Below are 27,726 nucleotides of genomic sequence, written 5' to 3' on the forward strand. Positions count from 1 at the left end.
CTCCTCCACCTCGGGGCGCTCCAGGTCGGCCTCCACCGACTCGTTCACCTCCCCTGCGGCCGCCTCGTCGGGCACCTCCACCTCCGCGGAGCCCTCCAACTGGTTCATGGTGGGCGTGGGAGAAGGCTGGGCGAGGGCGCGGCCGGCTCACTGGGCTCTCATTTTGTGGCGCTGGGCTGGAAAAACAAGAAGGGGAGAGGCTATTAACGCGCTTCAAACAGTAGTGAAGGGCCGAGCGCCATAGTAACCATAAAAAACAGCTGGTATTGATTCCATCTGAATCTGGGTCAATTAAAAAATGATTGCAAATTTGAACCCAACCTGACGGTACGCAGCTGATTTTCTTCGTAGCGCGTATATCATTGTTTGCAATTAGGAATCTACTTGTTTGATTGCTCATGGGCATCCTTCCTTCCCCACGCCTCACACCGCGTGTGAGTTGGCCTCCACGATGGAGGAGTGTGTTGTCCTCCATCATGCATACTATTTAGGTTCCATTTCTGAGGCACACGAATAGAGTACTACTAAAGTGAACGGACCAATTAGCACATTTTCCACCTGCTGAGGGGTAAACCTCTGAATTAAACTAGGATCCTAGATACTTTGTAAGTAGTTCTTTAAATGAATTCCAAGGAAAAAAATAATTTTGAAAACCCATTTGAGGCCACTGCTGTCGATCCAGGGACGCAGCCGTTCTGAGGGAGTCTGTTAACCCTTCATGGAGGCCATGCTGGTTCTGTCACCCCTGGCTGTGTTACCTCTGCAAGAAGCTTAGTTTTCTGGACATTTGTAAGCAGACTGGACTCTTCTAAAAGGGTGTTAAGCTATGACATGTGGCCAAATAAATTTGGGAAGTGCTAAGTTAGTTGACTTTTTATTGTGAATATTGAAGGGAAGATGTAAAACATGAGGCGTCCCTAACTTGTTTGACTGAGACACTGTTTTTCCTCTATAGTCCACAGTTCTGACAGTACAAATACTAGCTGCGTTCCAATTCTGGTAGCTTAAAACTTGCCATTATCACTGGAACTGGATTAAATGTCTGAGTTTAGAAGGTGTGGGTGGTTCTCTTTACCTATGTCTAGAGAAACTTGTAGCTACAGAGGTTTGGTTCCAACCTCAATCAAATTTTCTGACCGAATAGCTTTATAGCATGATCTATGGATACAAAATAAGTAAAGAATAGGCAGGATTCCTAGGATTATAAAACACATGTGGTAAATGGGTTCAACAGTATGTGTGGTATGTGCCTGTAATCCCAGTGCTTGGGAGGCTGTGGCAGGAGGATCTCCGAGAGTTCCAGGCCAGCCTAAGCTACATAGTGAGTTCAAGGCCAACTACATGTGAGACCCTGTCACAAAACAAACAAGAACAAAAACCCAGTATGTGTGCATTTCTCCCAAGCTCTTTTGGAAAGTCTGCCTCACAAATGGGCAAATGGACTGGGCGTGAACTCTTACATATAATAGACAGCTTGTTTTTCCTCCCCACCCTGGCTCCCCAGCCTGGGCCTCTTCCTGTATCTCCTGTGAGGCCAATGGCACCACCAGCCATTCCCTAACTGCCTTCCCCAAACTGATGAATGAGTCACTGCTTTAGCAACTCTTAAATCGTCCTCATGGCCCTCCTTGTCTGGGATCCATCTTTCCTAAAGTTATTTCCTTTACCGATTTCTCAGGGCCCTTCAGCCAATCTCTGTACTGGCCATCTTGATGACCTTCCTAAAACAAACCTGACTTCATTACTATACTCCTCGAACCTTCAGTGACTCAGCAAGAATGCTTAGCCGTTTTGCAGAGCCAGTAGGCATTTGCCATGGAACGACTCACTCAGTTCTCACACTAACCTGAGGAAGAGAGTTTTGGCTCTGTTTGCAAATGAAGAAATGGAAGCACAGGAAGGTGAGGTCGTTGCCTGGTTTGCACGTGTGGTAAGCGATGGCACTGGCATGTGAGTTCTGCTTTGTAGCTCTTAACTCCTATTCTTGACAGAAGCTCTTGGGTGGTTCCACTCCTCCAGCCCCACTTTTGTGCCTCTTCTCACAGTCTGTTCCAACAGTCTAAAGTCCTGGTGCGAGACCTAACTGCCTTCCCTGATCGCAGGAAACTTTTCAGCCATTACACTTCTTGGCAAATCTTTCTTGTTTTCTCCCAAGACAAGCCTATACTTGCTGGGAATCTGACAGCTGACAGCGTTTGGGCCATGTGCTGGGCATGAGACCAGTGGTGGCTGGGCCAGATGAAGCTTCCTGCTTTCAGGAAGCCCTCCCCTCCCATGCACTGGGGAGGGCACAGGAGAAGAGAAGGGAACAGAAAATGATTATACAAGGAAGCAAACAAGGTAACTTCTCAGTGAAATAATTTATCAAGAAACTGCACCTTGGTGACGGCAGGGTGAGTGAGTGAGGATGATACTGGCCTGAAGAAGGAACGGTTAGCTGTGGGCTAAGTGATCGAGAAAGAGGCTGCCTTTGAGTTGAAGGCAAGGCCCTGAAGTTAGAAAGGATTTGCTGTGTTTAAGGACAAAAATGATGTCCACGAGCCTGTGTGGAGTAAGGGACAGGGCACCAGGAGGCGAGGATGGAGAGATGGGAAGAGGCTGAGCAGCTGAGCGTGCAACTCCCTTAAGGGTGTGGGTCTCATTTCAAGGGCAGTGGCTACCGCGGGGAGTTTCAGCAGGGGAATGACAAAGCCTGAGTACTCGCTCTCTCCGTCCTCTGACCTAACATCAGTGCGTCTCATTTATCTTCCCTGCCATTCTGCACAATGCCTTATAAATATGAAGTTCTCTAGTGCCAAATAGAGAGGGTAAATGAATTCTTAGTGCATAAAAAGAAAAACAACCCCTCCTCCCCTCCCCTCCGACCCAGTAGCTGAGGCCTCCTAGACAATGGCATGGTTGGCTATTGGAGACCTCATTTCTTCTTTCCATTCTGAATTCTCGTTGCACTTGTCCACCCTCTTCAACTTCGGATGTTTAAGGGCCCGATGAATGCTAATGATTAAGTACTCTCCTGCATTTGAGTGTGTTGATCCAGCTGGCCTTTATTGGACATATTCCCAGCAATGGACAGGGAAAAGGATGCTCAAAAAAATTTTAAGCCATGGTCCCAGCCTTCTAAGGCAGACAGTTTTAATTATTATATTCCTTGATGATAAATGCAAAATAGAAATAGGTTCAAGATACAAAGGGAGCCTAGAGTTACTACAATTTGTGAACTGCATCACCTTGTGAGTCAAATTTAGTGCTGTTGTTCTTACGGGCTCTCAATTCCATGAGCTCATCCACCTCTTGGGTAAAACCAAGGCCTAGGAAAGCAGTGTCGGCATTGTCAGGACCTTGACTAGGCCACAGCTGCCCCTGCAGGCTGAGCACAGGTGGAGGAGCAGCTGGTTGAAGAACATCCTTCTCCTCTACATAAAGGTGGGGTGTCCTGGAAGATACAGCCAAGAGCTGCCCCTTCACAGGGCATCTACACAGCATGAAGAGGGGTGCTGCAGGAGGTGAGGGCCGCCTTCAGGTTGCCAGGAGGGATGCACAGGTGGCTTTCTGGCCCGTAGTTCTGAAATATTCCGGGGCCTGGCTGGAAAAAGTGAACAAATGGAGGGAAATCTGCTGCAGTGCACCATTTAGAAAAGAGCATTTCAGGATTCAGCAGTCAAATCCATGTGCCTCATAGTGTTAGCTGAGCGCACCTTGATTTGAGATTGATAAAATGGGAGGCTGTAAATTACTTTCCTTGATCTTTCCTTTAGTTGTTGACCAGAATTTCACATAGACTGTCCCTTTTTACACATTCAGAAATGTCTGATTGAAGACAGGATAGAATGTACAAAGGAACAAAAGGAATCACACTGGGTTGCTGAGACAGGATAGTGGTGTGTGTGTGTGTGTGGTGTGTTGTCAGGTCTGGGTGTCAGTAATGCCAGCAGGTATAGGGAAAGCACATAAAAGAGGAGAGGGAGAAGTGGGAAGTGAAGAAAAACGATGTACTAGCTGTTATACTCTCCCATTAAAACAAACGTAATGGGCTAGGGATTTAGCTCAGTGGTTCCGCCTCCTGCCTTGAAAGCGCAAGGAACTGAGTTTGATCCCCAGTACCAACAAAACAAAACAAACAAACCAAAACTAAAGTAATAATGCTATTCCATTTACACAAAAGCTTTTCTCGTGTATATTTAAGCTTTGTTTGTGCTGTATCCTTCAATTGTGGTAGATGCCTGCTGCACTATACTTCATGTACTTGCAGCTGGACCTGCCTTCTAGCACCTGCCAGGCACAGGGGATGGCTCCTGGTTCTTCTCAGTAATCCTTGGGAGACAATGTACTTAAACTCACTTCCCATGAATTTAACAAGTGCTTCCTACTTCTCCCCACTGGGACGGGAAGTACAGTCTCATTTCTTGGACTGCGGCCTGTCCTAAACCACCTGCACATCTACCATAGTGACATGAAGCCTGCCACCTAGAAGCTGGTGGGCAGCACATGACCCCGAGACAGGTGACATGGGAAATGTCCGTATCACTGGCCACTCGTGGTTGCTAAAGAGGATGTTGTGTTTCGAGGCTCACACATGTAATATAGTTGGGTAGATTCATGGTTCTCATAAAAAGGATGAGTGAGTGTAAGAATGCATATGCATTCTTGTGTGTTTCTCTACCCCACCACAAGAAATGTTTTCCTCCTATGAATTAGATCAGTTGTGAAACATTTACCTGGGAATCTAAAGGCTATCAGGCACCCTCCTTGAATCATTAGCTTTTTAAAACATTGTATCTATTTGGGAGAGTAACATAAAAGATAGAAAAAAACAAGACTACAGTTTATTAAATCTTAATTTCCTTTGGAAATTACATTTAGTGGTAAAGGGAGCCAAAAGATGGATACAAAACACATTTCCCTTTCCTGAAATCATTTCCAGCTTAGATAGGCTTACATGGTCAGAAAAACCCTCGGACATACATCTTGTCTCAAAACAAAGTATTTTGTTTCCCCTGGAATCCTTATGCCTGAAATTGTCACAGTGGTCTGGCAGACAGTAATGGTAATGAGTTCAGAGTGAGGAATACCTGGACCCAAGGCCTATGTCCTTGACCTTCCCCAGCTTAGGTGAGGACACGTGGCTGCACACCTTAAGTTCCCCAGTCAAGAATGACTCTGTTCCCTTCTACCTGCTCTGCCCTGCAACATCACCCTCTTTCTATGACCCAGTTGCTGTCTGGCATCTAGCTTCTGACGGGGTTTGACAGTGAGCCATCAGGGAGAGGGAGGAATCTGAGGTTGGAACATTTGCTCTCCCTGCTTCCTCTCTCTAAAGTCACTTCCAGCGGGCAACACATCTACTCTGGAGGGCACAGTTGCCTGGCGTGGGTCCTGCCCCTTCCCTTTAGGCTATGGGCCATAAGGGTAGTGAGGTCCCACATAGCTCTTGCCTTTGCACACAGCCCTTCTGTTAAGTCCTTTGCCTCACTGAATTACCTAATTTGAGTGCTCCATATACTTCCCAATGGGACCTAACTGATACCAAAGGTATGGTACTCATATTGGTGGGTGGGAAAAGAAAAATATATTAAACAATTGTGGTTCCATTTAAAAATAAATGTACAGGGCTGGGGATTTAGCTCAGTGGTTCTATTGCCTGCCTCATAAGCACAAGGACTCTAGTTCAATCCCCGGAACCAAAAAAAAAAAAAAAAAAAAAAAAAAAAAAAAAAAAAAGAACAAAAGTAGGTAGTACAGCTACAGTAAAAATCAAGATGGCGACACCCTAGTGGGAAATCCTGCAGCAAGCTCTGCTGTGTCTTCCTCACTGTCTACCACAGGCTCCATGACAGTGAAGGAATTGGTGCAGGAAATCCACACAGGAAGCCTAATGGGCGGGAGTACACAGCCTGCCTGCCTGCCTGCATCTTAGCCTCCGCTTTTCCCTTCTCCCTAGAGCAGAGGCCCCTGGACTCTTTCACTGTCCCGTCCCATCCACTGCACACTTAGCCTCCTCCCAGGCTCCAGTCAGTCCTGACTTTAGCCTTAGATTAGCCTTTCTCTCCTGCATCAGGAGCTGGGCCCAACTGCACATCCAGGGATGTGGGGGTTCTGCTGTAGACTGACTGCTCAATGCTGACTGCCTCATTACCTCTGATACCCCATTTTCCAGATCAAGAATGCCAATGGCTTGTCTGGTGACCCCTTCTTGGTAACTGCTATATCCCTTACAAGGGTCAACTTTCATCCATATCTGTAATTGGACTTGCCTCCTAGCACCATCTCAGTTGAGTGGTACCTGGTCCTTCTCAGGAAGCCTTAGCAGACTGTATACTGGTAACTACCAGCAAATGATCTTTAATATTCTATAGTCAGTTTAGTCATATCTGATATACCACATGATCCAACGGCATTTCCTCTGCTCCAAGACCTTGGCTACTCCTTTGTTTTTGGAATAGTTTTTGTTGTGCCCAAGTCACGAAGTCCCCGAAGACCACCAAGGAGTCAGGTCCGATGCAAGTGCAAGAGGAGTTTATTGCAAGCCCGAGCCTAGACCCTCAGGTGTCACCGTCACAGCGGCTTCAGACTGAGAGCCCAGATCCATCTTTGAACCAAGTTTATATGGGATTTTTCTGTTACTATTTTTAGTTTTCCCTTATTATCAAGGGGCATCGGGAGGGCACATTGGAACATGATCTAATGCTTACATTTGCAAATTTATTATGGGGTGCTGGGAGAGTACGTATTGGAAAGTTACCTAAGGTCTTTAGAGAATTAATTCCTCTTTTCTGACTTTTGCTAACTAAGACATATGACTATGTCCACTATATAAATAATTCCTATATCAACTATAACTAATTCCTATATTGATTAGATCACCCGAAAAGAAGCTTTTATATCAACTATACTTAATTCCTATATTAATTGAATTACATAAAAAGAAGCTTATCTTAAAAAGAGAAACGGAAACAGGGTGGAGATGCCCTAAAAGAGGAACTTCAATTGTCAAAGCACAGAGAAACTGCCACATAGAATGGAATTTTTCAGAAAGGAACTTTTGCATTTACTCTATTCTGGGTAAGGGGCATGGAGCCCACCATGACCTGGAAACTTGGTCCTCACATTTTCAAAGTTAATTTATGGCATTTGAAGTTAGCAGCAAATCATTCTCCATATTCTGTTGTAATATTTAGTTACATTATTAGATTTGTTTTTACCTCAAATGATATATCATAACCTTATTTACCAGAGTTGATTATATATTTGCTTGGCATTTTTCAAGTCACACATAGCAAGTCTATCCTTGAAGGATTATCCCACCATCTACTGGTTAAAGACACAGATTTGGGAGACAAAATGCCGAACTTTGAGTCTCAGTTTTATCACTTACTTGCTCTTTGATTTTGGATAACTTGGAGAAAATGACCCCATTTCATCATTTCTAAAATGGGAATAATAATAGTATTTATAGCACAGGGTTAGTGTAAGGATAATACCAACTAATATGGTACTTAGAACAGTGTCTGATATAACTTATGAGCAACATTTACTAATGCATTTTCTGCAAGGTCACAATTAGTATTTAACAAGTCAATACATAATTTTTAAAAGAAAAAACTAAAATAACATTGCCAGGTGGCACATGCCTGTAATGCCAGCACTTCAGAGGCTGAGACAAGAAGATTGCTGGGAGCTCAAGTGTAGTCTGGGGCACATAGCCTGACACAGCCTGAACTACACAGCGAGGCCCTGTCTCAAAAAATATATATATTAATATAAATATCTTGAGCCTGTCAAACATTTATTAATATTGGCATTGCCTAAGTAAGACTATGTAGGGTGGAAATCAAGCAGCTAAACTACTTGTAATCAAGTAGTTTAGAAATAACCCTAGGTATAAATAAATGCATCAAAGAATAATCACAAACACTTAACTATGATAGGTACCATATATGTGGTGAGCTATATATATATATATATATTGAGAGAGCATGCTTCATTTACTATATTTCTAACCACAACAGTCCTCCTGGGAATTAGTGTCTCCATTTGCCGATCATGGAGCAGAAGCTCAGAGAGCTTAAATAAATTGTTCAAGGTCATTCAAAAGCGGAAAGGGGCAGAGAGAGATCTGTGGGCTCTCACTGTTCATATTCTTCCTGTTGCATTACACTGAGCCCATAAAGTAATGTGATTGATTTTTTTTTAAACAAACATCTAAATTGGCGTAATCCCTTTTAGAACAGTCACCTTGGCAGACTCTATACTTACATGTTCCAAGGGCACTGCATTAGATCAAAACTCTCAGGCACTCCTATATTAGAATTGATTTCAAAGTGGATTTAAGGGCTTTGTAACTACCAGCAAATCATCTTTAATATTCTATAGTCAGTTTAGTCATATCTAATTTTTTTTAACCTCAAAGTGTATCATACAGACTTATCACACATCTTATTTACAAGATTTGGCCAGGCAGCTTTTTCTTATTTTTTATTTTCATTTTGTTTTTGTCTGTGTGAATGCTTTTTGATGTTCTTCAGATATCAAATCTCTCCCTAAAGGATGAAGATGTGCGACAGCCAAGATTATGAAAGACTCTGGTTCAAGCTGTGAAGTTAATTCCAAAGGATGGTTTAAAAATTGGTTTGGTCAATGACCACATCTTGAACATAAGCCTTTATCTTCACAGAAGAAGCAGTAGGACAGAGGCCAATTGGATAAATACACTCTTGTGTGATTACTGTGAAATCAAGTTCTTTACTTTCATCCCACCTTGAAATCTGTGAACCAGGCAGGAAGATTAATTTGTCCACTTGCATTAATTTAGTAGTGCTGACCACAAAGCTCTGATCATAACTCACCCTGTGATTAAAGAGAAATTCCTGGACTTACACAGATTTCTTTATATTCTAGTTCTTTGTCTAGCATGTTAATGATTAGATCATTCATTCTGATTCCAATAAAATACACAAAATCATCTTAAAGCTATCACAGGAAATCAGAAGGAAAATCTTGCAGATTTTATAGAAAACTCAAGGGAAATGCTCTGGAAATCAAAGCCTATTAAAAGTCTATCTGCATTTTTGTGAAATGTCCCTGGTATAAAAATCAAACATATCTATAAAATGCATAATTTCTTGAGGGTTAGATAAGCTTGATAATTTTTTCTAGTTAGTTTCGTTTTTATACTCCCCAACAACTTCCTTTCCACCACCCATGGCACTTCCTATTTCTGTTTCTACATCACACTTAGTTTGGGGGTATTAAATCTCAGCCACAATCAGTATGGACCATTTTCTTGATATTCCTACTACACAGAAAGCCATCCCCCGCACACACAGTGCCACAGTGTTAAGGATGGTAAGTTTCTAAAATCAGTTCAGCTAGGTTAGTTTTCAGAGGCTCATTAATTCATACTGCAAAAAGAAAGACGTGGGACTCAGGCTAAGGAAGAAATGAACAGTAACTCATTAAAATGTAGTCTTTCCTTTGAGATTACATCATCTCCAATTTACTGTTATTGTTACTTTTACAAATTATTTGGCTCATTAGAAAGCATGTTAACTTGCTCTTCTCTATTCCCTCTAGTTTTCTGTGTATTTCCTCCCCGCAAATGTATGCCAGAATATCAGCCATGGTCCTAATTACAAAGCTTCAAAGTAAATTCTTGTTTCTGTGTTTCTTTTTATTCACAGGTCAGGAAAGCAGCTCAGGCTCTGCTGGCCATTATCTTCAAACAATTTTTCTAGTTATGCCTCAAATCTGTTATGCAAGGGCCACCCTCAATGATTAAAAGCAGGCTAATCCAGGAAAGTTCCCTCCCTAACAATTCAATGCTGCAATTCCCAAAGAACAAAATCCACTAAGCAACTATTAGGCAGCGACAATGGAGATGACTTGAATTTAAATTTGATGAGCCAGAAATCCCATATTAATTCAAAGCCTCCCAAGACAGTCAAGTCTCTCTCGGTTTAGTCACATTAGCAGAAAGTTAACAGGGAAAAGAAACATAATGTGGGGAAAGGTGAAAACTACTTCCCCTTCAAAAGGATTCGCAGGCTCTGGAGACCCGCAAGAGTTCCCTGGCCATCCTGATTAGAATGTAAGGAGGTAGGTATGTCTGCAGCCACCCTCTTCTACTAGTTCACCAATTTTATTTAGGCCTTAAACAAGGGAAGAAAAGTGAGATCAAAGTGTGGTTTTCTAAGACTCATAGCCTCTTGAATACTGCAAGGGAAGACATGAGCTTCCCAAGGAAATGGTTTTTAATGTGCTTTATTAGAAACTAGTGTAGATTTTACTAAAGATGTCATAGGAAGACTGAGGTAAAAGATCATAATTACATCTCATGCCCCTTGTGGCTTCCCAAGCACTTCACTGGCAAAATTTCGCCAAGTCTTTCCTCATCATTCTCCCAAGGGGCCTACCCACTTTCCTCTTTCCCTCAGATACTTTGGACCCTGAGTCCTGTACCTGCGCCCGCTCCCCACTGCCATCATTCTCAGCCTAACCCTTACCTTGCCCCTCTGCACACCACACAGATAACCCTCAGGAACATGACCCCAGCCAGCCTCTTCCTTTAGCACCCAGGGCCCCTGCTGCAGGAAACAGCAGAAGGTCCCCAGAGATTTCTCAGAGGCAGGAAGAGCCAGGGGAGATAAGATCAGAGAAACTTTGTCTATGTGGAGGACCAGCGGGCAGGGAAAAGAAATCAGGGACAGGGAAAAGAGTCAGAGGCAAGATAACACAAGGGTTAAGAATGCAGCCTGAGTCACACTGCCTTGGGTCAAGTCTCAGTTCCAACGCTCCCCAGTTCTGTGACCTCGGCAAAGTCACTCAACCTCAGGGTATGGATTTCAGGCTCCTCTTTCCCAAACAGAATAATAGCACCCACATCAATGATTTTGTGAGGATTTAAGGAGTTACAGTAGTCCTAACAAGAATTAAAAATATATTTGTCAACCCACAGATTGTACTGCTGTACTCATGGATTCGGGTGATAATGGTGTGTCAGTAAGTTCAGCAACTGTACCAACTCTGGTGTGGGATGACAGTCGATGAGGAAGTGTGTGTGTGTGTGTGTGTGTGTGTGTGTGTGTGTTGCAGGGGTAATATATGAGAACTATGTCCTTTCCATTAAGTTTTACTATGAACCAAAAACTTCTCTAAAAGATGCAGAATACATGTACACATGACACATGTGCGTGTGTGTGCATAAAATAAAACTACTCCCACACTGAAGGTTAACTGTCATGTGAGTTGCATGGGCCACCTTACCCACTGTCATAATACTAAGACCCAATGGTACAGGTGTGGGTGACAAGAACCCATCTGGCATGAGGGGTCTTTTCCTGAGAGCCTGTCTCAAAGGCCATTCTGGGATATGTGTGTGTGACTGCTATTTCTGGAGCCTCCTGGCAAGCCTTTGGCTTACAAAGTGCCTACTCATCATTGGTAGTGCTCTGCTCACACCTGCCGCTGTGACCTTCCAGCCTACCAAGCCTCGTTATTTCAGCTTGCATGTCAGTGAGTTGCTGACTCTTTGGCTTGTGCTTATACACACCAAGGCCCTTCGACCTTGCGTGCTTACACACATCCGTGTCCAACTCCGGAAAATGCTTCTCAACAGGAAAGGTGTTTCCAGCCCTTGATTTGGAACCACTCATTCTTAACCTTTTCCTCATCAATAAAGACCAGTAATTTGAAAGTACCTATCAAATTACCATACAGAGGACATACATACTCACCCACAAGTGAGTAAAATGACTTAAGTAGGAAGTTATTTAAATGTGTGTTCACGATAGACTGGAAACAAGTAAATTATCTACCACTAAGAAAGTGGTAAAATATACTGTGTTCATGTTACAGAACCCTATAAAACACGAAGAATATAACCTTTATGACAGATATAACAACAACTGCCTGATCCATTAAGTCAAGCAAGGTCAGAATAGTGTCTAATGAACATAGCGGTATCGCTTGTCCCCACCCTCAGCAGATACTGTCGGTGATACTGAACCCTGTGGATGCTATGTTTCTTCCTATACACATACATCATTGGTGGGTTTAGTTTACAATTAGGTACATTATAAGATTAATGGCAATAAGTACTAACAAAATACAATTAGAATGATATACTCTAATGAAAGTTATGTCAATATGTCTCTCTCTCTCTCAAAATATTTTATTGTACTGTCCTGTAGTTGACTGGCTATTCTAACAGAAATCAAGACAAGTAAAACCATAGATAAAGAGGATACTACTATCTATATTGAGAGGGGTGGGGGAGACACAGGTAGAGAGAGAGACAGAGGCGTGGAGGGGGGAGCCAGAGAGAGAATATATATACATATAAAAATCCCTTAAATTGCAAGAAAGAAATTAACACCAATAACTATTTCTTTTGAGGGGATCAGGGAAGGAAGGAGAACTGGGCAGACTGGGGCTGGGTTGACGTGGACACTTCCACTTCATGTCTTTTTGTACTTTCAGATGTTGAAATCGTAAACTGTTAAATAAATATATAATAAAATACTGACTACCTAATGAGGATGGCGATTGCGCTGCACCCTGCAAAGCATCCGGGGAGGTGTGTCTTCCTCCTTTGCTTGGGGAGGGGGCCTCAAGGTGGGGCTGACCAGCTCTCTGCTGCATTGCTGGTGCAACTTCTCCACCACTCAGGTTTCTCCCTTCCATGCTGGCACCCAACCGCTGCTTCTCTAAGTGTGTTCAGGAGTGACGTCTCTGTAGACATACACTGAGAGTTGCTGTACTTCTGTGGGACTTCTAGTGCAGGCTGCGGCCCTTCAAGAGTGCGCTTCTGAAACTCAGTATAATGGGTTCACTGATAGATACAATTATAAAGCAACAAATGTAGAGCTGAAAACACTGGCAAAGCCTATGAAGTCCCTTAATTTATAGGTAAGGAAAGCAAAGTGGAGGGGTGACCTGGCTCACCCACAGTTTATGGCTGTTTTCGTGAATCTAGCACCAGAAAGCAACAAGTTCTTTTTACACACTTTGTTCCACTCTTCTACCATAATGCCAATGTGTTCATTTATAAAGAGGACATGTCATCCAATTATAGGAAGCTGATCTACCAAATGAAACAAAAAGGTGCTTAGAAAAGTGATACCAGAGCAAGGGAAAGGAATTAAAGATACATAAATGTCTCAACGCAAAGCTGATGGGCTGTCACCCTTCCTATCCACAGAACACTGGGCTGCCCAGTGTCCAGTACACATACACTCTGTGGGGAGAGGGCAGGGGTTTATTCCATTTAATCACGGTTATTTGGAATAGGAGTGTGAACAAAACGGTTTGCTACCCACCCAAAATTTGAGCTCACCCTTCATGCTATGGTTTGAATGTCCCTTCCAAAGGCCATGTTGAAATGCAGTTGCCACTGAAACCGTGATGAGATGGGGCATTTAAGGAATAATTACGTCGTGAAGATACTGTCCATGTGAATGCATTAAGATGGCTGTGTGGAAGGGGTTAGTTGTCTCAGGAGTCAACTCCTGCACAAGGATGGCTTTGGCCCAATTTCTCTGCCCCTCTTGCATTCACACTTCCTGGCCATGTTATATATCAAAAGAAAGACCCTCATCCAGATTCCAGCACCATGCTTTTGGACTTCCTAGCCTCCAGAAATAAATCTTTGTTCTTTATAAACTACCCAGTCTCACATGTCTGTTACAGCAGCAGAAAACATACTGAGACACTCCACAATACTAAATAATACATAATGCATAATATGCAAACTACATTTACAAGCTTGCCTTATATCTGAAGGGCACCATGGCTAGTTCTCCTCAAAGGAATGAAAGTGGACCTGAGGCGATCATTTCTGAGCCAGGTCATTTAAGAAATGAGTTTGTCTTTTCTATACTTTCTTAAATACAGAAGACTCAGAAAGTTGAGAGACAGTATCAACTATCTCTCCTGGCCTGGCTCCCTGAATCAACCATGGAAGAACAATGTCTACTGAGTAGGAAAGACCTGCATTGCATTGCCAGTCTTAGGAAATTAACTTACAATGTGCCACAAATAAAATTTTTAAGCCTGCTTATGTTAATCTAATAAATCAATTCACAAGAACCTTTCAGTGGGACTTGGAAATAGGTCATTAACTCAGCTTTAAAAAAGAAACATAAGTGTAATGAGAAATATATCATTTTTTCACTATTTCTGTTTTTCTTATAGAGGGTTATTTTAATTCTCGCAGGGGTTACCTCCATAACTCTGTGCAATATATCACAATCTATTGACTTAATTTAGGCAATAATATCTTTTGACTTCCTACTCTGAAAGATGAGAAAATGCTGTATTCTCTCCTATTTCATCTGTCTCCTAATGCTTAATATTTATAGATTTATTGGCTGCTTTTATACTTTTAAACATTATGTTTATAATTACTATTTTGGCTTTTATAAACTGTAAATGACAAATCATCTTATCTTTCCCCCTTCCCTTGACCCTTCTGCCTCCCACCTGCAAGCACAATTTTACATTCTATATTTGTCAGTATAAAATTTACTTTATCATATGTAACCACAAACTTGTCCTGTGTACCTTGTCCATATGCTGACTTGAAATGCTGAAAACTAACGCTGAGCCATAATTTTGTGACTATGTAAATAATGGCCACCTGTGTGACTAGCAAGATCACATTCTTGTCTACACAAAACCAGAATGATGACTCTTGGGTCATTCAAAGAAGATATTCCTTATAATCGAGTTCAAATAAAATTTTTTTCCACTAAAATTACTTCAATTGCTATAAAACATGCCACCTTTTAGTTTATTTAATATTCAGACCACGATTAACTTTAGTATTTTAAAATTTTGATTATCTTGGGCTTTCTTCCTGATCTTTCATCTTATTAAACAACAAAAACAAAAGCAAAATGCTTTCACCACAACTTCATCTTTACCATTGTTTCAATCAAATTAAGAGGGAAATGGATCTTCCTTTATCTAGCAGACTGATGTTTCTTTTTCTTATCTACTTGTTGGAGACAAGTTTTATTTTGTAATGCCACTCAGCAAAGATCAGGACTTCTTTGTTGTGTTGAACAGCAACAGGATTTTGGGCACCTCAGGTTTATTGAAAATACTCTGAAAGCTAACTGAAAAGGCTGATGCCATTTTTTCAATTAATGAAGTAGAAAGACATGCGATAATAGTTTTCGCCTTTTCACCTTTGTTGACAGCAAAAACCTCATTAAAATCTACTAGTAGCTCTCCAAGTATCCATATGTCATCTGACCACTTACATGGGCAGAAAAGTATAAAATCAATTTAAACAGTTTGGGAAGTGAACGAGGTCACTTCCAAATGATTTTAATCTACTGAACTAATTGCACCTAAAGTCCCTGCACACATTTCCCCCAATTAAAAATTCTAATTAAGCATTGACATCTTTAAAACACCCTGGTGCTATACTCTAGACAGAGTGGAAACATCTGGGTTGATTCTCCCTCTATCTGTAGGTGAAAGGATTTTCTCATTTCCCAAGCCCATGGAATTTAAGGATAAAAAGGGCACTTTGAGCTCTCTGGTCCAAACCCCCATTTGTTTAAACGACGAGGAGACTGAGAACTGGAGAGGCTGTTCTGCCTCTGTCTCAGAGGCTGCTCCATCTATTTCCTGCCTCTGGTCTGGGCAAGGCTCTCTGTTGTCCATCTGTGCCTGGCAGGTAACAGGACTTCAAAGGTGTCTGCTGAGTGATAAGCTCCTCAAGGTCACATAGCTAAGATGTGTGAAGCCTTCCCCGACTCCTGGGCCAGGACACTGTACTGCATTTAGCTACCCAGAGTCTGGAGAAAGAATGCTCCAGGTCTGCCTCCTGCAGAGATGGGTTCCATCAGCAAGGTCAACAGCCCTTGTGGAATATCCCTGGGTCGCTCTTCCCTTCTCTTCTGCCTTAAGCCCTTTCCACTGGGCTCTTAATCCTACCACTCCAGTGAACCCACTTTGTTCACGTCACCATCAAGCTCTATGATGCGAACTCGGGCAGTCTTTGTCCTTGACAAGTGGGAGCATTTGATACCCTCTTTTCCCTGACTGCTCCTTCCCTGTCTCACTGGCTGATTCCGGTGCAACTGCCAGGCCTTTCGCCACTGGAGGAGCTGGGCTCAGTTTGTGGATCTTTCTCTGGACTCCACCTCCAGGTGATGTCATGCAAGCGCATGGCTGACACATCTTCTCTACAATGACAGTTCTCAAGTTTATACTGCCAGCTCAAGCCACTCCCCTAAAATCCTCTAGATACACTTTTCCCTCCTAAAACCTCACTATGAAAATCTTCGATTATTATGTATACACACAGATTTCTGCTGCTTCTCTGAAACCTGTTCCTTCCACAATCTTCTTCATCACCTTTCTTCCAGTTGCTTGGAGAAAACCTTGGCATCACTTTTAAATCCTTTCTCTCATACCCTGCATCAAATTTGCCAATAATTCTTGTCATTTCTACTTTCACAATGGCACCAAAATTAATCAAATACTTCTTCCCGCCACTAAAGCCACCACTGCCTTACCTAGACCATTTCAAAAGCATCCCAGCTGGCCCTTAGGGTCCCCCAATTCTGCAGGAGAGTGCATTACATCACGTGTCTAATGACTCCTTGCCTCGCTATCCCGAGGACCTCTGACCCCACAGCCCACGTCCACTCAGCCACACTGGGCCTCCTGGGAGCCACACAAAAATGCCAACATGTCCTTTGCATGGTCTATTCCCCCTGCTTAGACTCATCTTCCCCTAGATAAGTCACATAGTTTATTCTCATCCTGCCCCTTCTCAAATGTCTCCTTATTAAAGATCTCTGACTATGTATCTCACTGTCAGCTACCTTATTTTTCTTCACAGGATTTTTCGCTCGACATGTATGTTTGTCTGTTGTTTGTTTCATCCCCTTATAGCTATGCCCACAGTGTCTGGAATAATGTGTAACAGTTAACAGGTGACCAATAATTTTTTTGTTGTTGTAAGAACACTAGACATGAGATACAATCTCCTAAATTTTGAAACAGTACAACACAGTATTGGTAAGTATAAGTAAAATGTAGTCCAACAGATGTCTGGAAATTATGTAACTAAAACTTTGTACCTGTTTACAGCAGTTTAGCAACCTAGACCAGGAGTCAGGGCAGCTTACTGGCTATGTTACCCTGACAAACTTATCACCCAACAACTTTAAGACCCTGTTACATACCAGGCTCAGATGCATAATGAAGGGCTTCTCCCTGTCCCCTCCTCTTGATCTACTTCCTTCCGATGTTTTGTTTTTAGCTTTAATTCACAGTGTGACTTGGGTATAAGGTGAACATACCACCCACACACCCTAGGACTATCCCACTTTATACAACTATTTATAATAAAGCTAACAAATATACCCAAAATGACCCGATTTTAAAAATTTATCATACAGTAGTCACAGCCTCTTCTCCACCCAAATGGTACTTGTGTTACAATCAATGACCACAGTGACACACCACACTCAAAGTCCACACTCACACCGGAGTTCACTCTTGGTGTGTTTTATGACAGTGCATGACAACATGCAGGCAGAATCCAGTATCACACAGAAAAGTTTTGCTGCCCAGAAAATTCCCTGTGTGCCTTCTGTTCATCACGCTGCCCTCCTAACCCCTGAGAACCACTGAGGGCTTTTTTCTACCTCAACAGCTTTCTTTTCTAGAATGTCACATACAGTCTTCCATTATGATGCTTCAACTTGCAATGTTTTGAATTTACAATGGTGTAAACATTCCGGTACGAACAGTACTTCAGGTTTGCATTTTGATCCTTTCCATGGCAAGCATCACATAGGAGATCCTCTCCCGAGACACAGGGCAGTGGTAGTGAGTCAGAGCTCCCAGGCAGTCCTGAGACCTCAAAGGGAAACAGAGGCACTCTGCAGTGTGCTGTGAGGCTAAGCTAAGATATTTGGTAGGTCAGAGGTATTAAGGTATTTTTCTACTCAAGATTTTCAACTTATGATGGGTTTGCAGGACCTACCCCATGGTAAGTCAAGGAGCAGCTGCAGTTGCAGTCATACAGGTTGGCTTCTTCCCCCTAAGCACATGCATTTAGGTTGTGCCTTCTAATGCTTTGATAGCTCCTTTTTGGTGCTGAGTAATAGTTCATTATATGGATGCACCACAGTTTACATATCTACTTGCCTATGTGGATTGCTCCTAGGTTTGGGTAATTATGAATAACTGCTATAACATTCCCATGAAGGTTTTGCATGGACATAAATTTTCAGTTCATTTGGGTAAACATCAGGGAGCCTGATTACCTGATAGATTATATTGTGATAGCCAGCATGACTGCATCTGTGTAAAGTCCAGTGATTCCAGGTGATTCCCCCCTTGGGAGTCCCCTAAATTAATGCATGACCCACCTCTACAACCTGCAGCTTGCAACTATGTTATCTTTACATCTTCCCATTTGGTAGAGCAGTCTGCAAATATATGTTATCTTTACAACCTTGTAAACAGGATACCCTATATCTGTGTGATACTTTGTTTCAACTAATCTGTGTGAAACTTTCCCTGAGCTTCCCCCACTAACAGCAAAGTTTTGCTTCTGTAAAATTCTGCTTGTGCAAAATTCTCATGTTTCAAGAAAAATTATAATTTTCTTTGTGATACTGGCATTGAATCTAAGGCCTTTGCACTGAGCTACATCCCAAGCCCTTTTAATTGTTAGTTTTAAAATAGGGTCTTGCTAAATTGCTAAGTTGTCCAGGCTGGGCTCAAACATGCAGTCCTGCTTCCTCAGCCTCCCAGAGTGTTAGCATTACAGGAGTGTACCACCATGCCTGGAAAAAGTTACAAAAGTTTAAATGTTTGGTACCTCCATTCTCCAAATTATTCAACATTGGGTGACAGATGAAATGGTCACTGTACTTGAGAGAGAAATTTATCTTGAATTTCAGAAACTCAGTATTTTTTACCTAATATTTTTGTAGTTGTGTCTCTTTAAACCAAATCAAAATGAATCACAAATAGCAATTAATCTTCTTAGAACTCCTAGGGAGAAAGGAGAGGGCAAGTGAGTGATTCTTATCTTCCTTGCAGTAGAAATCAGCAGGACAAGGCCAAGAGGCTTCTGCAGGCCCTGCCAGCCAGCTGCAGAGTTGAGTGCAATCAAAAGAGTTGCAAACTCCCTTGAATGTGCCGCCCTCTCAAGACTAAAATCTTTTATTGTTCAATTAGTTAGGGTTCCTTAGTTTCTAAGAATGTTACCCAGTGGATTTAAAGCAGACTGTGGCAGTCTTGGGAGGGCTAGTGGCTGCTACTTTAAATGGAGGGAGCCCAAAACAGCGCCTGGAGCCTGGAGGCTGCTGGTTCTCTGCTCCCTCTTGCACCTGTGCTGGGGCGTCCCCACCTAACTCATCCACAGCCCGGCCAGCCCATTGTGAATTCTGATTTCGGTGTCACTCCCCAACCCAGGGTAGAACAAAGAAGTCTCAAACGATTAGAAAAATGGAGAATTCCAGGTGGAGGAAGGACTTGATTTGCGCTCTGCTGGCCTTCCAGATTGGCCCAATGGAGCGGCTGATTGCACCTAAAGCTGGCCTAACAAATTGAGCACACAGGCTGCAGATGGGGAGGTAATGTCCTGTGTTCTAGGGACTATTCCCTATATTGTTTATCCCTTAAAACAGCTCTATGAAGTACTTATTCATCTTAAATAAACAGAGAATCCCAGGAACAGATAGGTTAAATAACTTGCAGGGTCACAAAGCAGGTAAGGAGGAGGGCAGGGATTTGAATATGAATAGCCCGAGTTGTTCCAGAATCTGATCTTAAAAACAAAAGCTAAATGTTGCCACTGTGCCAACCAGGTCTGAACCCTCCCTACTTACCCTAATGGGCTAACGTGATCTCTTTGTCATTGCTGCTTCCATTCAGGGGAGTATTTTATAAACAGTAGTAAAAGTGCATTGATTTAGACATAAATCACAAATAACTTGACATAAATTGCAGGCCTCCCACACTCAATTTCCTTTTAGATAAAACAGGATAGATGCAGTATCCATGTTTGTTGCAAGAATAAAATAAAAAATGGTTTATAGATAGCTGATCCTTGTGTTAAGAAACTGCATGGAGATACTATCTTCTACGCTTATTATTTTATTGCTATTATTTTCAGGCTGGAATAGAACTTTCCTTTTGTAATACGTTTGAAAAGAGTTTGTGAAATATAGCCAAGAGTATATTTTCAATATCTAAGGTATATTTGAGGAATATTTAAAAATCACTTTGAAAGCATTTGCTCACATTTCAGCAATCACTGTGCAAACTACAAGGCATACGTAAAGATTTCTTATGGCACATGACAAAGGACTTTCGTCCACCAGTCTTTGGTTGGTTGAGTTCCTGTTACTGAATGTAGCTCAAAAAAATCGAGGAACTTAATTTTAATAGTCTTTATTATTGAGAATGGGCATTCTATACATTTATTATATATTTGCATATAACTCCACATGCCAAATATCTGTAGACAGCTTCATGATAATAAAGCGGGGACAAATAAATGTCTGTGCAGCTTCCTGTAAACACTGGGTGAGCCCTGCCAGTGCTCGCCTCACCTCATATACTGGGGCCAGAAATGCTTTGCACAACAGAAATCCCCACAGCAGAACAGCTCTACAGTTGGTCCCTGAGATTGACTGAAAAAGACGTGACAACTACAAGATCTAATTTAGTACCGCACTGACAGGAATTTAACTAGCATGAATTTTAAGAGCTTCTGTCTATAAATGTCTGGAAAACATCTGCACACATCTGCTCAGAATATACTACTTCTGTCCATATAAAATGCTTTGCTATGTGCAGATGTTTTCAAGAAAAGATTCCCTCAAGCAGTACGAGTCTCTGTTTTCCCATCTGCAGTTCTCCACCCCATCCTTGGCCGACAGTCAGATCAGAAGTCACCCCTGCCTCTTGTCTCAGTTCCAGCTTCTCTGGAGTTGTTTCCTGCTCTCCCCAGCATCCTAATAGAGGACCTTTGTGAGCCTTGTTTGTTCTACCTGGCCTTCGTCACTTGGCCAGCGGGGAGTCCCCAGCCCCTGACAGGCCATCACATCTTCTTACAAATGGGACAAAGACATTTCCAGTCCTCATCTGGTCTGCTTTCATGAGTGGAATACCAAAGCACCACAAGGTGCAACACAGCAGGGTTAGACAAAATGGGCTTGGTAGACGTGCGGACCAACACAGAGAAACAAAGGGAAGTTGAAAGAGACTGAGGAAAAAAACAAAACAAAAAATAAAGCTAAAGTAAAACAACAACAAAATAAATCAATCCCCCCCTTTGTAAGCCAAAAGACAAAAAACAAAATCTAAAGGCTAAAGCAAAAACGGGTTCTTGTTCAAGCAAGTGAGCCCAGGGCCTCATGCATATTAGGCAAGCTCTCTACCACTGAGTTACATCCCCAACCCCACTTATATATATTTCATTTTTATATATATTTCAAATACATCTTCTCTCCACTTTCTTTCCTACTTAAGTTATCTTGAATTGGTTTCTATTACTTGCAGCCCCTAATTCTAATCAATATAAACAAAACTTCCTGGTCTTCTAGGGTGGAGATATCTGCTTACTCATTAAAGATGCTGGCAAATACCCATAAAGCATAGACTCTTTTTAATCTTATCATATATCATATATTTAGTCTGTCACTCCCTCTGATGGCACAGACCAATCCTCTGCTTAATCTACCTATCTAGGAAGTTCTCCCTAAACTTGCATTTCGAATAACTTTATAATCTCTAGAATTTTAACATTTTTGGCACACCTGGCAAATGATTTTTAGATGCTAACAGAAAGATAACTTGAAAACAGGACATTTAAACCCACCGAATGCATTAATTTAAGCAGGCCAGTGAATGACCTCTAAATGTCATGGACAATCCAGGTGGAAGTCACCAACTCAAAGGGAAGGAGATGTGAAGAGCTAAATCTGCTTTGATTGGAGGGAACACTCTCTTCTTTATTCCTCTTCACTGTATACGTTTTGAAAATGTTATGAACTTTGAAATCCTGTATGATAACTTTACTTTTATAAGTTCACAATTTACACAGAATTCTTTAGTCTTCCAGATGGAAAGGCAACCTGAAAAGGAGGGTACCTTTTGTATTTGGGGGAATCATAAGTGCTTTTTGTCCTGGATTCTATTTCACTATCGTAAAAATTAGCATTTTGCCTTCACATGAACCCCTGCAATTTAGAAAATATGAAAGCTTCTGACCAAACTGTCTACAACAGCAGTAGAATGTTTTATTATTTTTGTTTTGAGATGGGGTCTTGTTAAATTGCCCAAACTGGCTCGGACCTTTGTGATCCTCTGTTCTTGGCCTCTGCATAGCTAGGATTATAAGCAAGCACCACGCTCGGGTACAGAGCCTTACCCTTGTACAGAAGTCCATCAACTTTAGCGCATTAATGTGCTACCTGACTCAAACTGGCCTGGGTTTCCTTTCCTGGCCACACTTTCGATTGGCTAGGAACTGCGCACCAAGGAACTCTGCTTTGGCTGCCATCGGCTTAGAGAAGGCATGGGAGAGGGCTGCAGGGAGTTGGAGAGCCCAGGTGTGCTCCTGCCTCATAGCTGTCAGGGCCATACCCCTTCCTAAGGCCAGGCCAGCCCGGTTTCTGGGAGGGCTCGCTGCGGGTGTGACTGCCTTGTCCTCAATCAGAGCTGGCTGGAGAGGTCGCCCACTAGCCGGGGGAAGGGTCTCTTGAGAAAAACAATCTTACAGCTTTTCCATGTTAAATACACATGGTAGACAAAAGGAAAAAAGTTTGCAGTTTGTTCACCTTATAAATGAGTGTTTAAAAAGTACCATTAAGGAATAAAACTTAAAGAGTGTGAAAAAGCAAATGGCTTGGAGTTGACAGATATAAACAAGGATTTGGGGATTTTGTGCCTCATGTTCCTAAACTTTCAATGAAGGCAATGCAATGCCTGACTCACCTGCGGCATGGTTCTCCTGAAAACGAGATAACATGTCTGAAATAATGACAGCAATTGAAAGTGTTAGATACCCATTTATAACTGCATCCGTCTTGGAATAATTTGCTAGAATTAAATTTATTATTAAGAAAAGGATATTTTCACAGCTTATTTTCTACTGCTAGAAGACAAAATCTTACAGTCTTTTGAGTGAAAATCAATGATCAGAGAGGAATTAAATTCAGCTGCTCAGGACCAAAGTCAATCTCCCATCTTTTTATTTCATAGAAAAGGAGTCCAGGGCTGTATTGGGGTTTTGCAATTCTTTTGGTGACTTGGCTCTTCCAAGCTTTCCAGTTTGCCATCCCTAGGACATGACCAATATTTTCTAGATGACAGCCTGTGTGCTTGCTTTGTGTCTGTACTTCAGACAGGTGGACGGGGCAGGACATAGAAAACAAAGAGCGTACACAAATCAGCACCTTCCAGACAGCTTTCCTAGAATCTCCACTCAGCCATATTTACTTACAGCTCCTGAACCAGAAACGTGTCACAATGACCACCACTAGCCCAAAACATAGCTTAGAAACAGATTTTGTCATTGCTTTTTGGACATCTTGCTTCGGAAATAAAACCGGGGTTAGTTAGAAACTAAAGAGGAAGAATGGATATGGAGTAGGTCTCTTGTGTACCACTAACTGAAACATGCTGATTACTAGAATGTTAATCAATGTTATTAGTTTTCAATTTCGAACACACTTCAAAGCTAGGTAATGTACTAAAAACAAATATGCAAACAAACAGAAAACAAAGCTCTGCACGCCTTGGCCAGGTTCTGGACTGCAGGGCTGGGGTGGAAGACAAGCCTTCCCCTCCCTTGTCACAGCTGTGTAGCAAAGCGCGCGCGCATGCACACACACACACACACACACACACACACACACACACACACACACACACCAGAAACGTGTCACAATGACCACCACTAGCCCAAAACATAGCTTAGAAACAGATTTTGTCATTGCTTTTTGGACATCTTGCTTCGGAAATAAAACCGGGGTTAGTTAGAAACTAAAGAGGAAGAATGGATATGGAGTAGGTCTCTTGTGTACCACTAACTGAAACATGCTGATTACTAGAATGTTAATCAATGTTATTAGTTTTCAATTTCGAACACACTTCAAAGCTAGGTAATGTACTAAAAACAAATATGCAAACAAACAGAAAACAAAGCTCTGCACGCCTTGGCCAGGTTCTGGACTGCAGGGCTGGGGTGGAAGACAAGCCTTCCCCTCCCTTGTCACAGCTGTGTAGCAAAGCGCGCGCGCATGCACACACACACACACACACACACACACACACACACACACACACACACACCCATAGTCTGACTTCGAACTGAAGCACCACATGGAGTTCTTGCCAGCAGAGAGAGGGGCTCAGTGCTGTGCTTTGCCTGAATGACAGTCTGTCCCCAAAGACACCTGTGTCCGAATCCCGGAGCTTGTGCAGATGTTTCCATGCATCCTGAGGGGATTTTGTAGATATGATTAAGGGGACGGGTCTTGAGATGAGGAGATTATCCTGGATTATCTGGCGGGGCCAAACCTAATCACAAGTCCTTGGTGGAAAATCTTTTCCTGCTGTGTCAGAGTGAAGAGACCAAAGAAAGAGGGGAGATTTGAAGTAGGAGGAAGGCTTGACCCAGTTGTCGACTTTGAGGATGGTGGAAGGGGCCACACAGCCAAGCAATGCAAGCAGCTGGGAGCTGCCCTCAGCTGCAGCCGGTGATCCTACAACTTCTGGAAACCAAATTCTGCCAACAAGCGAAAGGAATAAAGGAATGGGTCCTACCTCAGAGCCTCAGTTTTAGCTCCACAGAACCCGTGTCAGTCCTTGGTCTCTAAAACTCTAAGGTTAAAAACACTTTTGGTTGTTTTCAGTCACTGTCTGCAATAACTTGTTACAGTAGCAAGAGGAAGCCAAAACAAACCCACAGATAGAAGCTGCAAGCTCTTTGGAAGTGTTTTTCGTATTTTTGAGCCAGTAGCTGATAAATGAAACATCTCTTGACCTGTGAAGAAACAGCTTGTGACAAATAAATGGAGCAGAGGCTGTGCAGATTAAGTTAAACAAATGCAGCTGTAGATGAGCGACTATCCCCACGGTGAGGACTGTTCACGACTGGGCAGTGTGCCAGGCCAAAAGACCTGCACGCACAATTGTTAGAACACGGTACCAAAGAAACAAGTCCCAGCCGAGGGCCACGCCCAGCCCCAGGATCACCATCAGTTTCTGAAAGGGGAAACATGGAAAAGCTGATAGCATAAGACAAAAAAAAACAAAAAAGTGAAGAAATGAAACCTGGGGAGAAAAAGAACAAGGTCCCATGCGGTCGGAAGTGGTCTCCTTCCAATGACACTGCCCATATGGGCCCTCAGGGTCGCCCTAGTTGGAAAGCCCTGCTAGCTGCCTGGCTCCCTCTGCTCTATGAATGCCCTGTGGTTGTCTTTGAGGCAAAAAAGGTCATTTGATTTCAGATCTCATCTGGAGAAGGAGCAGAACGCTCCTTTGTTACAGGCGCGGTTAAGGGTGGTGGGAGCCAGAGCTCTCAAAGGGTGGGGGTGGGGGTGTTGTCGTCCCCTGGATAAGGCGAAAAGGAGCCCACGGGAGTCACAGGGACAAGCGCAGATGTCCGCGCGGTCAAATCAGTGAGTGAAGCCAGTCAGGCAGGAAACAAATAATAGTTACAGAATAGCCTGCAGTCTCACCTTTCCGCATAGGCCGTCAAGCACTCTTCTGGATAGGGATTGGGGGGAGGAGGGACAGCACTGCCGTCATTCCCCAGACGCTGCGTGCTGGGAACACTGTGCGCTCACATCAGTGTCTGGGAAAGGCTGGGTGGGTAATGGTAGCCAGACGAGGCTGCTAGTATTTTGTTTTTCCTTCTTTTATTCTGCCCCCCTTTGATCCAAGGTTGTTTCCAAACCCAAAGTTATTGTACTTCCTGTCACCCTGATCCAATGAATCATCTCTTCACACCCTGTCAGGAGTCAGGACATGGTCAATAAATTTTCATTCCTAAATTCTTTTACTGCTCAGAACCCTTCACGTTTTGCCCTCTCTGGCCTGGAAGTGCTCTCTTGTGGTGAAAATCGGTAACTGCAGTGAGAAAAACCTAAATTCCAACTTGACTCAGGTGCATTTAAATCAATCACAATGTCTGAGAGAAAGGACAGAAAGCGAAAGACGACTTCTAAAATAACTTTTTAATTAACAAAAGGAATTCTCTGGGGTCGATAGCAACATAATGTAAGGAGGTTTATGTTAAGTCAGAAACGACTTAATTTTCTAAACTCTTTTCAAAACTTTACAGGATTGCATCAAAAGCTGAGATGAGTTTTTCCTCATACACTAAGGCTTCAGATCCTAAAGATGTGCATCAAATCTGGAGGTCGGGGCACCTAATTTGCAGTCTCTAGAGTCTTAGTCCAATGTAGATAAGGTAAGGACGACTAGATATTGGGCCTTATAATCTGAGGTTCACAACAAACTCTTATCATTAGTCCTCATGTAGCCTGTTTTTAGTCAGTTAGCCATGTGTTTATTTTAAATGTCATACGTTATGCTTGTAACCATAAAATGCTACCCAGATAGTAACCTCTCAGGAATTCTGGAATAAAAGTAATAAATTCCACAGCAAATGAGGCAGTTTCTACCCCCATGACATCTTTCCATAACACAGACAGAGGGCAGGTTGATTTCTCCGACCTCCCTTCTTTTAAAATGATATTTGAAAATTTCTCCTTACTCTCAGTTCAGCTTTGGTCATGCTTTGTTTTACTTTAGCCTCTCTGATAGTGAGTTTGTTCCCCGACTATTTCATAAGTGACTTTTAATTAATTCATGAGCCTAGGTTCTCACTGAGAATGATGCAAAAGGAACTCATGTGCATGGCAGAGGGTTAGACTTTTAGGCCATCTGTTCTTCCATTCATTTTGCAAATACTCATTGACCATCTATGATGTGCATCGCATTTTGATGAACACTGAAGTTATAAAGTGAATGAGACAGACAAGTCCTTGCTCTCACATTCTTATACTGAGGAGCTTACAGTACAAATAATCAAAGACAGTATATACTAAGGGTTCTGAAAAGAACTGTAGAGGGAACAAACAAAGGTGAAAGACGAGATGGGAGGCTGAGATGGGAAACTAAGTAGTTATCTGGGAAAAAGGCACTTCAGACAGAGGCAACAGTAAGTTCAAAGGTCCTGAGGCTGGGGTGAGGAGCTTTAGACTGTCCACCAACACTAGTAAGTAATTTACATGTCTTACATATGTAGGTAGACTGTATCAATGTGTATACACATAATGAATATATACTATATATTATATGTGCAAATATGTAAACATGAAATACATATCTGAACATCTTCAAACAGTATCAGGTGTAATGTTATAAGCTTTCCTATGAAGTGAATCATCGTCAACATATTCTGCCTCCAAATAATGCTCATGAGACACATATTTGTGTCAAGACAAATGTGAAGAAAGTAATTCAGTAGACCTTTTGGGCATCTACCCAGCTCTCAGACCTTGGTGACAGATTTCTGGGGATGAGGTGCTGGCTGCCAGGCAACACGGTGACACAGTGTGGCTCAGGTCAGCAAGTGGGGCTTCATAGCTTAAAACACATACAAAATAAAAGTAAAATAACAAAGTAATCTCTTCACCTTTTCATTTCAGTTAATGGCATTTCAAAATC

General features: G+C 42.4%; 1 protein-coding gene across 1 annotated transcript in view; it reads right to left on the minus strand.

Moving 5' to 3' along the window:
* The window catches only part of Apba1 (amyloid beta precursor protein binding family A member 1), a 93,877-nt gene extending 68,137 nt beyond the window's left edge, over window positions 1-25,740 (minus strand). Inside the window, exons 1-4 of the mRNA XM_010605885.2 lie at window positions 25,731-25,740; window positions 22,981-23,085; window positions 22,497-22,743; window positions 10-176 (exon numbers count right to left, since the gene is read on the minus strand). Coding sequence (XP_010604187.1) covers window positions 10-176; window positions 22,497-22,743; window positions 22,981-23,085; window positions 25,731-25,740 — 529 coding nt within the window. The remainder of the gene's footprint in view (window positions 1-9; window positions 177-22,496; window positions 22,744-22,980; window positions 23,086-25,730) is intronic.
* Between the last annotated feature and the right edge of the window lie 1,986 nt (window positions 25,741-27,726).

This window comes from Fukomys damarensis, unplaced genomic scaffold, assembly GCF_012274545.1.
Source record: "Fukomys damarensis isolate Sample0158 unplaced genomic scaffold, DMR_v1.0_HiC HiC_scaffold_31, whole genome shotgun sequence".
In the NCBI taxonomy this organism is placed as follows: domain Eukaryota; kingdom Metazoa; phylum Chordata; class Mammalia; order Rodentia; family Bathyergidae; genus Fukomys; species Fukomys damarensis.